At 36.9% G+C, this 16,502-nt stretch overlaps 1 protein-coding gene across 1 annotated transcript in view; it reads left to right on the forward strand.

Moving 5' to 3' along the window:
• LOC145693291 (alpha-tocopherol transfer protein-like) overlaps positions 1-7,596 on the forward strand; it is a 63,960-nt gene extending 56,364 nt beyond the window's left edge. Inside the window, exons 7-8 of the mRNA XM_081769143.1 lie at positions 4,946-5,090; positions 7,406-7,596. Coding sequence (XP_081625269.1) covers positions 4,946-5,090; positions 7,406-7,431 — 171 coding nt within the window. The 3' untranslated portion in view covers positions 7,432-7,596. The remainder of the gene's footprint in view (positions 1-4,945; positions 5,091-7,405) is intronic.
• The last annotated feature ends 8,906 nt before the right edge of the window (positions 7,597-16,502 follow it).

Genomic DNA, 16,502 nt, shown 5'->3' on the forward strand with positions numbered 1-16,502 from the left:
ATGGCTACAATCATCTAGAAATTGAAAACCTTTTTTAAAGAACGATAGATTCTATGCTTCCACGTTCTACAGCATAGTCAATATTATGTGCAGAGCCATAATATGTAAATGTAATGATATTACAAGGAGGCTATGCTTATCCATACGGTGCATCTATTTAAATTGATACTAATACTACTTACAATTGCAGAAGAAAGGGTGAACAAGTCTATCAGGGGCTGGAAACTACATTTATTGAATCTGTAAAGTGAATTAAATTGGAATTAGACCGGAAAGTGTCCATTTAAAGAATAAGACCAAGGCACTAGAGTCTAAAGTGAATGGTAATTTACGAAGACGAACCAAAATGCTATGTTGCGTAGTGATATCTGTACCTTAATCTGTGTAAGTTGCGTAGTGATATCTGTGCAAGTTGCGTAGTACCTTAATTTAGAGAATAAAATAGTGATCTCACTTACATTAGAACCTCGTAGTACTCCACATTAATCTCTCACAAAGTCCTGGAACCACGTTTAAACTTGAAAGTTTAATGTTGAAGGCGTTTGTGTGAACGATCGTTTAAACTTCCTTGGTGCACATGGCTAACAGTCTCATTTCTAAAACCGACAGTAAACTCTTTATATCCTCATCTATGGAGAGTCTCTTCACAGATAGATCTCCACTAGCCTGTTAACGTTAATAGCTGCATTGTTAACAGTATCGGACTGGAGTTGTCAGAGCTAGGCGGAAATGGAAACTTACAGGGGCGCCTCATGGACAAATTAATGTAAATATTTTTGCTTGTAAAATGTCCTTTCAATTTATTCACAGTATTAATCATACACAGTTACACACAAAACGACCAGGACGAAATGTAGGGTCATGACAGTGTTACCAACCTGAAATTAGATAGAGTTTAGTGAAGGAAAATAAACTTAATGTGATGAATGAGTCAGTAGGAGCGCACACAGCATAGCACAGAATGTTGCGTAGCACGGAATAATATTATAATTTGAACCAACAAAAATTTGAATGTAGGGTAGATAAATTAGCAGTAGTCTACCTATTCCAACACAAACAGAAGGAAAAAATACCATTAGATACAATTATATGACTATATTAAATTTTACAGCCTGAGTAATCGTTTAACATCTCTTGAACTTTCTTCTTTTTCCCTTATAATAACATCGTAATCTATAGGAAAATTCTGAACATACTAAGCATTAAGGAGTAGTAAGTTTTCCAGTAGACTTTGTCCCAAAACTGACCTTAGTTTTGATTTAATGATTTTCAACTTAGAAAATAAGCGTTTACACGTTGCTTGGGTAGTTGAGAGACTCATAACATATCTGTGCAAACAATATAAATTGATATAAGTGCCTTAATTAATTCAGCTCATAAATGTAAAAGCACCAGGGTATGCAACCTGTTTACAACGACGAAGATTCAGCTGACCCAGATCTTCCGTTCTAGTTTCATCCCTTTCGTCTTCGTTTCCACAATCAGCTGGTCACTGAACCACATCGAAATCATTAGTAGAATCATCCTTCAGAATCTTGAAGTAATCTTTGTAGTGGGTCGCAACTTGTTTGGGTTCGCGTAACAGGATTTCTTTTCTTTACGCCTTTATTTTCTACTAATGTTTTCATTGTTCCATCTGCAGTTGTGGATCTAGCCCAGGTCCTTGGAGCCTAGGCCCACAATCCTTTAAATGACAAAAATAATTGAAACTATTACTTATATATATTTGAAAATTTACAGTAAGCGTTGCCTTTTATTCTTTTTAGAATTTTTTTGAAACATATATAGTTTCAGTTGCAGTTTTTCTGTTATGCAATGTGAAAAACAATACTTGAGGTCCACAATGTCCACGCCCAACCTAGGCATAATATCCGCCGACTCATGATATACCTGGGTTCTGGATTCTGGCTGCCTCCCTCAAGTTTTTACCTTCTAGATCCGCCACTGTCCATCTGGTAATCCACTAGTCTTTATTTTTTCAAACCTCTTTGGATCCAAAAAGGCACAATCCAATCAAATGTTCAATTAGAGCAAACCTCTTCTCAACACTTGTAAAAGCAGTGTCACAAATTCTGTAAAACGTTTACACTTGGAACTCCTTTCAGTGGCCTTCTTCTTGCAAAAAAGAACCTTCATCAGAGTAGTTTTCATTAGGGATGACCACAAAGTTCCGGTTCCGGCGGAACCGGTCCCGCGAGGAACCGGTTCTCGGAGATCCGGTTTTCAGAACCGGTTCTGGAATCGGTTCCGAACCTGGATCCGAAAACCCGGTTCCAGAACCGGGTCTTAAGAACCGGTCCCAGACCTGGATCCGAAAATCCGGTTTCAGAACCGGTTCCAGATCTGGATCTGAATACCCGGTTCCAGAACCGGATCTTAGGAACCGGTTCCAGATCTGGATCTGAAAACCCGGTTCCAGAACCGGATCTTAGGGACCGGTTCCAGACCTGGATCCGAAAGCCCCCAAAGACCCGTAAAGGAGGCACAAAGTTCACCTTCAAAAATAATGCAAAGAGGACCATGCGCTTGTGCCTTCCCCGCCCAGACCCGCTTGTGCCCCCAGAAAAAAATTTTTGGTCCACCAGTGGGTGTTTAGCCAAATGAGTTGGCCAGTTTACCTGTTTAGCCAATGAGTTTGCCAGTTACCCAGTTTATTTAGCCAAATGAGACAAGCTGCAGCCGCCTGGGGGCCTGCTTGTCGCTTCCACCATTTCATCTAGCATACTGTTCACAGCTTGCCAGCAGCTCGCGTTTAGGTAGGGATGGTAACAAAGTTTCGGTCAGCGGAACCGGTTTCAGACCTGGATCCGAAGAACCGGTTCTAGACCTGGATCCGAAAAACCGGTTCCGGAACCGGATCTTCTAGAACTGGATCCGTTCAGATCCGAAAACCGGTTCCACCAAGAACCGGTTCTGGCCATCCCGAGTTTTCATCAAACAAGCGCTTTTTACACCGAATCCTTTTCGTTGCAAAATTAGCATCCTGAGATGAAGTTCGTTTTCGTCGAATTCCCTGTTCAGATTTTCCGAAAACATTTTAACGTTTCCAGCATACAGCTGAGAAAATTTCTCTCTGAGTGACATCAAATCTGTTTCTAGTGTGTGGACCATTTCCCATGCCGTTAACTATACCTAGTTCATGTTTGGAGGTGTTGTATACTATAATAGCTCTGGGTAAAGAGCAGCTGCCATTAGAGTTTCGAATTTCAATCATTGTCTCGTAAACTACTTACTGATGCCTTAATATTTCCATCAAAGTCACTGGGTGTACTTATTTCCTGTAGCACTCATTATTAAACTGTACTTGTTGATGTAAATAGAATCCTCGTTATGAAAGAACACGGCACCTTCTTACGGAACACACAGGTGCCACTTACGTTGAATCTCGACGCTAGCACTATGCCACTATCAGTCAAACAACGCAACGAGAGAATGAGCCATACAACAGTCACATGGCCACGTTTGATAAAAATAGAACAGACCGGGTAGCAGCATAACACCTAGGATATCTGACAGTGCTGGCACTCGCAACGAAGGGAACACGGCGGCTTTAAGTACGAAAACCTACAATAACTCAATGATATAATATGAACAATGATGGAAATATTAACTAAAATTTTCTTGAGTTCGATACAACTAAGGGTGTGACAAAAGGGCGCCATAAGAGGGTGGGCGCAGGCGGAAATGTCCGCCTCGCCACCCTATCCAGTCCGACACTGATTGTTAACTTTCTCGTTCATCTTCGTGAGGGTGCCTTTTATATAGCGATAATTTTTCTACTTTTTTGCTTTGTTGGTTAATAAAAGTGCCCTTCAATTTCCCTTTCTCTTTTGGCTTCCATATTTTTATTATTATAAGTATAACTGCTTCTAAAAGTACTTATTTTACGATGCCAGAACGAATGTTGTTATTCTCACTCGAATCCAGATTTACACTATTATTTTCAGCGTTTGAATAGTTATAAAAATTTCAAGATTCAGTTCATGATCTCGTGACAATTCGTTGGGACGGCGGAAACAGCCTGTTCTTCTTACTTAGCAGCCATGTTATTTGAAACAGTAAATGTTAATTTTGGAATCGTACAGTTTCGTTAAGAAAGACAGCAGGCACGTAGCCAAGGGGAAAGTCCAGGTCCCCCCTCGAAAGTTAAGGGGAAAAATACTACGTTTAAAAGATTAAATAGCAATTTTTACATTAATTTTTAAAAGTGGTATCAGTTGTTCCCTTCCTGAAATGAAGTTTCTAACTATAAGCCTGAAAGGAGGTGACTGTTCTTCTTGATATATTTATTACTTATGTCATTCTCAGTTACATTGAACTATTAATTTTCGTCTTATTTTTAGAAAATAAATTCAGAGTGAATCATAACTAGGAAATGCCGCTACTCCTGCCTCGGTACAGAGGAACTGCAATTATAGGAAATCTGTGTTGTGTTGCAAATTTTCTGGTCTATGTAGTGTCCGTACAAACCAGATAACATTTATCAAAGCACATAACCATTATTTTGTGTATCTTGCACGTGTAATAATAATAATTAAATGTTGACTATCTTAATGTCGATCATGTTCATCGTGGTACACTAATTATAAGCTAACAATAATATAAAAACAACACATTTGTCTGTGACTATTATTTGTATAATAAAGTTATTGGAATCCTTAATTGAATGAGTGAATGGGAAAAGGAAAATACTCCAAAAATAAAGGAGAACAGTAGATAACTAAATACCCAATCTCATGATGGTTTTGGTATTTTGGAAATGAAATATCTTAAGATACATTACAAATATCCAATATAAATAAGAAACAGTATATTAGGCAAGTGTTTTTGTTTTTAGTTTCCAAAATTAAGATGTTGTGGAATGTTTTCCTTTTTTTTACTCACTGATACAATTGCGACATTTGTTATAAATATTTGATGACAAAATATGCATTTGTTGAATCAGGTGCATTTCCATGGACATAATTTCTCATCGCTCCATGCTCATGTTCCTCCTGAGATCCTCCCAGAAGATTTTGGTGGTACAAGACCGAAATTTGACAATTCATCCTGGGTTACGATTATGAAAGAAAAGGATGGAATGTTTAAAGGTGAGTTGTGTTATATTTGAAATTTCACTAATAAAAAATGAACTACTTTTGTCGAGAAAGTGTCTACCACAATATGTACTTTAAAACTGTGTTGTAGGTTTTCAACACATACATATGGTAACACAGACAACCCAGTACATAGTACTATTTGTATAATGATATGCAGAGCTGTTTCAGAAGCATTTCGTAGATATTTGATACTAGTGTAAAAACAGTTAGACAGTAAGGAGTACTGCCATTTTGATTCTATTGATTGAAATGTCGATTGTGGAAAATTGTATTATTGCTATAGTGTGGGAAAATACTTGGAAAAGGAAAAGGTATGTAGAATTATATAACACTTACATTTTCCTATTTGAAAATCAGTATCAAGAATCTGATATTTAGGAAGTTTCAATGTAAATGAACTTTAGTGAAGAAATGAACCAATAAAGAGATAATTGGAGTTGAGAAGAAAGAAATATGAAAGAAACTAAGAAATCAAATCAAGAAATAAGTAATAAAAATAGGAAGAAATCTAGAAACGAAGCATAAAAGAAAGAAATAATAACGTTACGAAGAAACCTAGAAATGAAGCACAAGCAAATTAAATACGATAGATAGTAAGAAATCTAAGAAGTAAGAAATATGGGAAGAAATATAGAAATGAAGCAAAAACGAAATAAATACATTAATTTTATACCTTAGAACACTATTAAATACTACCGGATATTGTTGTTACTTCGTCATTTTAATTTATGTATAATTCTGTATAGAAAAATCAGACTTAAGACAATAAAGAAGTCTACAACTAAATAAAAAAGTGACGGCGGAAGTACTAAGTCACTATTTTAACGACTGCCATTTTTACTGCTTTTAAGAAACCTGTATAGATAATGCTATCGATTATTGAGTTAATAACTTGCTTTTCTTTATTATTGTTAAATATTAACAATGTATTATGTCTGTTAAGATTTTTTTTTTTGAAACAGTAAATATCTATTCTTCGGTACTTTGTTCCCATAATGTTCGGCAGGTAGTACTAAATCTTCTACTGTCTTGACGTACGGTACAGCATTCATGCCGTAATTTTTCATATAAACTTATGGACTGTGAGCTGTCTCTCCATACTCCTTGCTCGGTTGCTACGTAAATTGATGCACCAATGATGTCTGTTTTTACTCCTAACCTCCCTTCTTCGCAATTACAGAAGAAAGACTTCTTCTAGCTCTTTACTAGTGGGTAACGTTCCCATTATAGACGACACGTTCCCACGTTGAATGGCTATGCTTATGCGTTGAATCAGAAAACTTTTTGCTCGATTATCTCCTGATTTAATCGATAGACGGTGGCCGATTTCTTTTTTAAAGAGGCCTCCTTCTTCCCAAGAACCGCTAGACTCAATTGCTACTGCGACAAAGCAATAGTTATCGAGTAGATTGCTATATTTATTCCTTTTTTCTTTCGCTCTTCGAGCAGCTACGAGTCCAGCTTGTACTGAGGCATATTGTAGGTTGGAGGGGGCATAGGTGTCTGAACATGTGAAGTCCCAAGTCACTTATTATATTTGTGTTTGTTAAATATTGTATTTGAAATGTTGTTTGAACTGTAAATAATAACCGTATTCATATCTCCCCGTCAGAGGACACTATGTCACATTTGTCTAACAAGTGTAAGTTTACAGGAGATCAATTTTGTCGTGCCGATTGTTCCTTTTATGTATTTGCTGCTACTGTTTGTTAAACTACTGTAACAAAACGTTACCACTACGTTTTTTATGCACCAGAGTTCAGTTGATTTGCATTTGTTGTATTTTTTATTGATACGTTGTGTATATCAAACTAAATTTTGACAAATATGGACATAGTGTACTTATACCTCCGAGGGTGAAATATAGACTCTAGAGACCAATAAAATAAAATAAAATAAAAATAAAAATAAAAAATAAAAATTAAAAAATGAAATAAAAAATAAATAAATAAATCGTACGCGTGTGTGTGTGTGTGCGTCAAACCACTACATTTAAAAATAAGTGCAAGGTTCATTACAAACGCGTAAGTATCACAGAAAATAAAATCTATATGCTTTCCTTAAGATGGAAGTCAAACTTTAATCATGCGAACCTATAAAGTTTTTCGTGTAAAATATGAAAGAGTGGAGCCCATAAATCGTGTTACCTGTTTCTATTACTCAATGAAAATTAAGAAAACTGCTAATACTAAACGTTTTATGTGATATTTTATGTTATTCATCACTAACTACAAATTAGCGTTACACTTTTCTTCCATAACAAAACGTATATTTCTAATTTTATTGTATTTCTTTTTCTTTTCCAGAGCTTCTTTCCTATGGTTTTTCTTAACACCATTGCATGCTGAAAATAATGGACCGAATAAAATTATACAAACTTGTTTAAAAAGATCAACATATTAAGTGAATATATTCATGATATGGGTCATATGAAAAAAAAATCTAAACTTGTACATATAGACAACTTAATAATATGTTAATAGAATGAAATGTACAAGACATCAATAAAATCATACATGATTTTGTACTCATCGTATTTAATTTTTTAAGTACTGTAGAACCCCTCTAATCCGTCATCTTTGAGATTCGGGGTATGGTTGGTCGGAACGCAAAAAAGATCGGATTATCAAAAAATACATTAAAATATGGATTTATAGTAAAATAAACAATCTCTTAACTTAAAAATGACTGTATTGTTCTCTACAGTAAAATAAACGAACAGTAAACACTAGAAACTGCACGATACAGTACAGAAAACACGCACAACGAAAGAAACGATACAAGAGATGACGGAGCACTGAAGCAGATATGCGGTAACAGCAAGTAAACAACAATGTCCGTGATGCCAGTAAATGACAATGGACCTTGTGAGTCACCGATGAATCGGGACAAGTTCGGCTCGGATCAACGGAAGTGGCGAACCAACCGAGGGCGGACAAGAGAGGTTCTGCTGTATATACATTTGTCTTTTAGGCTGTACGTTTTGATATGCCATAATTGTAATTGTTTTAAGTCATCGTGAAGTTTTTATATAATTTGATGAGGATGGCTTTTTGAACAAATAACACTGTAATATACGAGCATTGCTACCATCAGAATAATGGAGATTTAAGAATGAAGTTATTAATTTTCCCTATGTCACCATGTTCATTGTTTTGAGTTGAATGACCCTTTATTTATTTTTATTTATTTATTTACTAGCTGAAATGTCCGCTCTTCTCACGGGTAGAATAGATTTATGGAATATGTTTGCATCCTTTTTCCCACCATAGGATATGCACTTCAACAACAAAAATGTAATGCTAAAATTAATCGGATATTCTATTTTGGCAGTAATTTTGAACTTTCTAACCCAGTGGCGAAGTGATACGGTATGCGATGGTATGCTAGTACAGATTTTATGTTGTGGGCCTTCAAACGTTGCGATTTTTCGAAAAGTAGCTATGTTTAACCTTAAATGACACACTTGATAAATCCTAAATTTTCAAAAACAATGTTTATTTGTCTAGTAATAAGTGATTAGAATTCTGTTCCTAAGGCTTTAATAGTTTTTTACTTACGGTCCTTTTATGTGGCTAAATTCGGATTACGGTTATGTAATATTTGAACGATCCTCATACTAGCGTAACCTTATTCAGATCTTTGACGATGAATTCAAAGACTTCCAGCAGACAGAATTTCAACTGGTAACCAAGATTCCTCAATTTTAAGCTTTTAAAACTACATTGCACAGACAGCGGTGTGTAACTCAGGGGATACATACAGGAAAAATAAACTATGAATTAACCGCGCGGGTCCATGGCACCCGTGTGTTACTTACTACCTCCTTTCGTATATGCCGAGTGCGAAGCTAATACGGCAGGCCCACTTCTGGCCAGGACCGGCGCGAGGGGGGGGGTCGAGCTGTGCCACTACCCAGGGCGGCAAGTCTGATGGGCGGCAAAATTTGAAAAAAGAAAATAATACAGGGGCGGCAAAATTTGAGAAAGAAAATAATTAAGAGGCGGCATGTGAAAGTACCGCCCAGGGCGGCAAAACTTCTAGCGCCGGCCCTGCCTCTGGCAGAGAGGTGCCAATAAAAGAGGGCACGCAGTCCTGGCTGATGCTAACAATGAACCTTATGCACTGTAAACTTAATCAATGTGTGTGTGTGAGTGTGTGAGTGTGAGAGAGAGAGAGAGAGAAAGAGAGAGTCTGAGTTTATGTAACTACTGAACGAAACGCAACTCGATCAGGTGGCCGGCCGAAACCTAAGCTTCGTGTTCGTGGAATTGGACGAAGCGCTACTGAGACGAAATGTTGCTTGGGACGAAAAGATACGACACGTGGTGGGATTGGGACGAAACGCTACTGGGTCGATGGTCGATACGCTACTTGGGACGAAACGAAACGACACAGAATTATTTTTCTCAAAAACAAATTAAAGTATTGGTTTCCCTCTCTGAGAGCACTTAGCTTAGTATCGAAAAAAGATTGCTTTTCAGCAGACATTGGATTTATTTGTGAAAGTCGCCTGCCTACAGACCTCAATATGAAAGCAGCAGGTCTCTCGAAGAAATTAACTCACGTAAAGTGGGTTTGGAACAGTTTCCCCTCTCTGATGCAACTAACACGGTTGTATCAGTTGAAATAGGGTAGATATTTTGTTCCTTATGCAAAGTCGTTCTGACGCGTGGTTAGTGCGATACTAAAGAGTTCGACTACCATACTGTATATTTCCTGCAGTAGTCAAGCCTTTAGTATGACGCTAATCATATGTCAAAACGACTCTGCATAAGGCCCATTCAGCTGAATTAATCCTGTATCCTATATATCTTTCCATATTTCTCAAGTACATCATTGTTAGCATTATGTGCCAACTCCAAGAGAGAGACATGGAGTTTCAGTTAGAATGCTAACATTTGCCCAAGTCATTTTTATAACATACGAACTTTGGGAATAGTTAAACTTTATCATTTGTATTACAAGAATTTTCTCACATAACTATAGGGACCAATTTGATAAAAATGCACTTATAATACATATCAATTTTCAATACTCAACATCTAATCAACAGTAAAGGAGGAGGTGTTCTGCAACGACTCACGAATCTCAAGAGACGTAGGCTTCTGAGAGACAGGTTCGAAACCAAGCATCAATATATTCACTCGTTTAAGAGTAGACATCTTCAATTGGAGCGCAATATTCAGCCAGAAAGAAACGCAATTTAAAAAAAATAAAATAAAATAAACGCTTGCAATCCTTTTGAAACAATAAATAGAAGGCATCACTATATATGTAACAAAGCAAAACACTCAACACACGTATAAAGCAAGTTTTAGACGTCTAAGACTAGGAAGTGAGTTAATCGGAGAGAACACGTAGCACGTTCACACACACTAGTCACTAGATCAGGGATGAGAGCGACAAGTTCGACCAATGGGCTTAATCAAGCAAAATTTTGAATTTAAATTTACATAGGGATGGTGATAATTCATATTTAACAAATATCTAAATATAAGACATTCTTTAAACATCATTTCGTATATCATGCAAAGAACAATGATGCAACAGTTGTGGTCAACCATTGTTCCTAGTATCTAACTTTAAATTAGTTGCAATCAAAGCAGAAGCTGTAAACGTCTTGAGCTTTATAATGGATGAATAAATATAAAAATGTCTGGACGCTTTTTTATAATATACAGAAGGGGCTGCGGTGGCTCAGTACCACAGCGTACACCTCTGTTGTGTCCTCCGTTTGATCCCAGCTGGCGCCAAGTAGGCTTTTTGTTGGACAAACACAGTGTGCGTGCGTGCGTTTTCTCACGTTATCCTGTTCCCTTCTACTTTCTTCATTCTAACATTTTATTTATTCTCATTACTATCGTATCCTTTAATCCACCCATAACTATGGGACGTAAAACTGAAAGATTTCGTTTCATATAATATACAAAATCAGATAATTAAAATTGTGTATATCCATTGCAATATCACAGTTTCGTACATAACAGATTGACAAAAACTATAAAATTTAAAATTTATTGCTCGGATTCAGAATTTTAATCTGAGATGTAATGCTAGAAACTTTGATAAATACACTCGATTGTTTCCATCACATCCATGGTTATCAGTGATGACGCCAGCTTTACTTTTTGGGGGAAGCAAGCGGAAACATTTCTAGGGCAGAAATGAGCACCCTCACTCATTTTTGCCTTTAAGAGGGCCGCCCTCACCCTCACTAAGCCTCATTTTGGTAGATGAATGTGAGTGTGAGTGAGGGTGGGGGAACCAACAATATTTGAGTGTAAGAGTGATTGAATGTGAGAGTGAGGAAGTTGAGTGTGAGGGTATGTGTGTGAGTGTGAGTGTGAGGGTATTAATAATGTTTAAGTGTGAGGGAGTTCATTGAAGGTGAGTGTGAATATATCAATAATGTCTGAGTGTGGCAATTAATTGAGGGTAAGGGAATCAACAATATGAGTGTGAGCAGTGGAGAATCCTGATATTGTTTTTGAGGGGTGAGGGGAGAAAATAATTTAGAAAAACAGTGGAACTCATTTTTACTGCTCAAATTTGGTAGTAATATATAATACATTTGCATATAGTTAAAAATAGTTTAGTTCATGGAACCAAAGAAGTAGCGTTACCTGATATTCTGCCGCATCTATTTAAAAGTTTTATTTTATTAATATTGCTACATTGTTCAATGTATTTCATTGTAAAACAAAACTAAAAAAAAAAAAAAATTATCAATCGTAGAGAAATTGCTATCTCCTGGGACGTTTCTGGGCGATGAGATCCACTACTTTAGACACATCAATTGGAATATCTTTCTGAATATTAATTAGGGCTAACCCAGTAAGTCTGCTGACCCATCGTTGTTCTCAGATAGAATTTTACCAATTTTGAAGTAGAATAACTTCTCTTCTGCAAAACATGTTGTTACTGGTATAATAGAAGATGTAGCAGTTGTTTTGTTTTACCGTTGCAAAAACTTCACAAGATGGATCTTGATAGGCCAAAGGTTCCATGGCGCTCTTAGGCACATTTAATTTTCCATTCCAAAGTTTCCGTCGCAAAGTCACTTAACTTTTTAGTTCACTTACACTTCTACATAGATCCTCAGTAGTAGGCTCCCCGTTATATGCAACTGAGTCAGCAAAAATTTTAGTGACGTCATAGCTCAAAGGTCAATGACCTTGGTCCGGGGTCAATGAGCTAGGGGTACTTAGGACCACCCCTCTAAATTTTGGCAGGGGTACCTTGGCCCACCCTCTAAATTTTGGCAGGGGTACTAGGACCACCACCCTTAAATTTTGGATATTGCCAAATCTAAAAATTTGGTATGGTAGCCTAGGACCATAGTATGTACCTATGTCAGTATTTGGTGTCTATGTCGTTCCCTTTTATGGGTAAAAAATTGCCAAAAATTCAAATTTCGGGGGTTTTGACCTAATTTATCCCCTTTGATGAGGTGTTATTACCTTATACAGTTATATGGGCGTATACAGGGGTTCATTCCCTTTCATAAGACATGGGTATATTAATGCATCCCTTTAAAAATTTGGGAGGGGTACCTTGGCCCACCCCTTTAATTTTGGAAATTGCCCAATTTAAACATTTGGTATTATAGTATAGGACCCTAATATAGATCACTATAAATTTGGGTGGTTCACCTCGTTCCCTTTTAGGGGTACAAAATTGCCAAATTTTAGTACAACCACGTGTTTGGGTTTTGGCCCAATTTATCCCCCCTTTGATGAGATTCTATTACCTTATATGGTTATATGGTCATGTATAGGTGTCCATTCCCTTTCGTAAGACATGGGTATATTGATGCACCCCGGGAAGGGCACCTTGGCCCACCCCTTAAATTGTAGAAATTGCCAAATTTAAACATTTGGTATCATAGTATTGGACCCTAATATATATCACTATAAATTTGGGTGGACCATCTCGTTCCCTTTTAGGGGTACAAATATTGCCAAAATATAAACGTAAGCAATACGTTGTACTACGTGTTTGGTTTTTTGCTTCACTTTATCTCCTTTGATGAGATCCTATTACCTTATATGATTACAGGGGTCTATTTCCTATCATAAGACATGGGTATATTGTTGCACCCTACTTAAAATTTGGCAAGGGGTACACCCCTTCAATTTTGGAAATTGTCCAATTTAAGCATAGTACAGGACCTCAATATGTTTCGGTGGTCCTATTGCCAATTTTTTTAGTACAACCACGTGTTCGGTTATTGACTCAATTTATCCTATTTGATAAGGTTATAAGGTATGAACGGGTATCCCCTTTCAATTTGGTAGGACCCTTCGGGTGTAGTACGGTCAGGTGATCGATGATTTGGTTTTGATGCGCGACAGGTCCCTGGTCAATGTTCTCTAGGAATTAGGTGGAAACTTTGCCCAGAGTTCTCGTCTTATATCGCACAGTTCTTTAGGAGAATCTGATAACGTTGTATGTATCATGTTGATGGAATGAACAATAAAAACACATAGATAAGCATAAATTGTATTTTATTCATTTTTCTGGTTTCTTCTTTTTCTTTCTTATTGATAATGTTTGTATATTGAGCTGGGTTTCTTCATTAGACCGCATCCTCTTCTTGATTGCGATGATTTGTTTCCATGTTTTGCAGCATAGCACCGGTTTGCAAAGCTTCGTATTGTGAATTCTGTAAAAAGAACGAGAAAAAGATGATTAGTATAGAAATAGAAGGTATATTGCAGTAGTCTACGATCATTAACCGTGGGTACTGTTGTGAACAAGTATTGAATTTCACGCAGAGATTTTCCTTGGGCTTTACAGCACAAATAAAAATATGCATAATAGCCCATACGGATGAACCAAGACTTTGCATTTGGCTATTATTATATTTATAGTACACACAATGAAGTTTTAAGAATGCAACATGTTGTGATACATAAGGAGGAAGGCAATAGCTGTCAAAATATTCTCCAACACTGCGATTATCAATATAAATTGCAATCCAATTGCTTCCTAGTTTTGTAGATGGATCTGTATTTACAATGATTGCCAGAGGAAGAGAAATCCGTGAGGGCAACTCATCGCTTGCAAATACCCCGGTAAAATGATTTCTGAATAATGGACTACCGTTTAAAGCACTAGCTAATTGTAATGTATTCAACATCGTGAATGAAAATGATACATAACGTATACGTACCTTGTAATTTAAAAGACCAGGATAATGTGGCGCTGTTGGTCGATCTCTAGGAGTGAGGAAAACTCCCCATACACAATACAGTTTGCAGGTGCTGCTAATTTCTCTTGGAAATGATCTTCCAATCGGATGGCTCCATGTCGTTGTAAATTCCAATAGTGACAATCTCGAGCAGAAGAATCGGGAGTTAGGTCAAATACAAACAGTGTATATCCATTTTTGTAGTCGGCTCTTGAAATTGTATTTCCAGTATTGGTAAAATGTATGCCAGAGCCTGAGAACAATGTGTGGTACGATGAAATGAAGAGATTTTCTTCAAAGCTGGGTTGCAATGGTTTTGAAGGTACAGCTTTTCCATCCACGTACAATGTAAAGAAATTAATGTTTAGATGTTGAAATTCAAATGGATTGCTGGTAATAATTCCACTGGATGCTTCATTAGATGTAAATCCTACAATAATACGATTTGGCAATGTTCCCATAAACAGGTTATCAATAGTTTTGGATTGTATATCCTTCGGGATGGTAAATGATTTCATTTGAACCCTTGTCAGAGGATACTTTGCCGGTGTAGATTGTAAAATTTTATTGTGTGCCAATTTGACACTAGGGCTGATACTGACTTTTTTCACCTGCAACGAAGCATCAAGAATATTGATTTTTGCATTGACACCACTTTCACTGGCCATGAGATAAAAGTTTGGTTTTGCAGGAATAAGTTTCACACGTAATTCCACTCCATGAATTAAAAATTTATCTTGATTAAAAATGTCACAATGAAGATGTCCAATCATATCGAATTTCATACTTTGTTTTGTCAGTTCATAGCGTTGTTGAAATCCTTTGTTCTCCCTGGTGGTTCCGTTCATATGACCAGCCATATCTTGAAACCACATTGCTGCTTGTAAATGTGTATTTTTAGCTCCATCACTATAATTGAGCAGTTTTTCCAGGTACTAACGATACTGATGATTATGTGACGGAAATGAAATTAGTTTATTGTTCAAGTAGATTTGTACTTCACTAAACATAGCATTTAGAAAATCATTGACAGTGCAATTGCTTTATCCGTTTCGGTGAAGGAGAAACCATCTGGTTTCACAATTTGTGCTTGAATGTACAATAAGGTTTGTGGCAAATCAATATATTCATCACTGCTACCACTCACTACAAATTCTATTGGTGAATTTTCAGCTATTGAACTAATTGGTTTGTAGCCAATAATACGATTGTCCAGAACACTGGTTTGCGGGGTAACGTTGAAAAAATGTCCAATTCATTTTTTACACATTCACAGGATTGATGATGTAAGAAAGCCATCGTTCAATTAATCAAAAATATCTGGTGACGATGCCAATGATCTTTTCTTCTTCTTATGTGATAATTTACGTCTCTTCGTAGGATTGATGGTGTTGTTGATCGTTGGTAGGTCAACCTCAAACTGAGAGCAGTCATCCCATTTTCGTTTATGTTATCCACTTCCCAGCATAGTTTTCAACTTATTTTTAGCTTTTTCTTGTAAATTTGTTTTTGCCTCTTGCATACGTTGATGAAACGATTCTTCCAGCGGTTGATTCGAGATCACAACATCATTAATCATATTGGCACCTGATTTTAATAATTCTTTTCCCACAGTTTTAGCTCCTTGCTTCACAAGTGGTAACACTGAACGAAATAAACCACCAAGGAAACTTCCAATGCCATGTCCTGCTTGATAGGGACTTCCCACATAGACGTTGCCGATACCGGACAACGCTTGTTTTTGGTAGTATTGCAAATACGGATCAGTCATGACGACGACGACGGAAATGTAGTTTTGTACACACCGTTCCAAAGGTGAATGGCATACGATGACCTGTGCTATCCCTTATATCGATTTGTATTTGCTCAAAATTCATTTTTTCCACCGGAACATAATGTGCAGGATTAAAGATTTGTACTGCATGACTTCCAAAAGTATGAATCACAGGATCCATGTTGACAATTCGTAGCAAGGGTACCATTGTATCTCCAACAATGACAGATTCAAAAATGTCACAATAGACGTACATTTGTGGTGGTAAGCCTAATCGTACATCCGGTGTATATTGTCCCTTTTGCATATCTTTTAAATCAGTTTTCGGTTCAAATCCAAGCATTAAACTAACACTTGGTGAGATTTGTACAGAAGTATGGATTTCCTTATTGGGATGTCTTATGAGGCATATATTATTAGTTGCGTCATGCGA

This window comes from Thermobia domestica, chromosome 8 (genome assembly GCF_964235325.1).
Source record: "Thermobia domestica chromosome 8, izTheDome1.hap1.1, whole genome shotgun sequence".
Lineage (NCBI taxonomy): Eukaryota > Metazoa > Arthropoda > Insecta > Zygentoma > Lepismatidae > Thermobia > Thermobia domestica.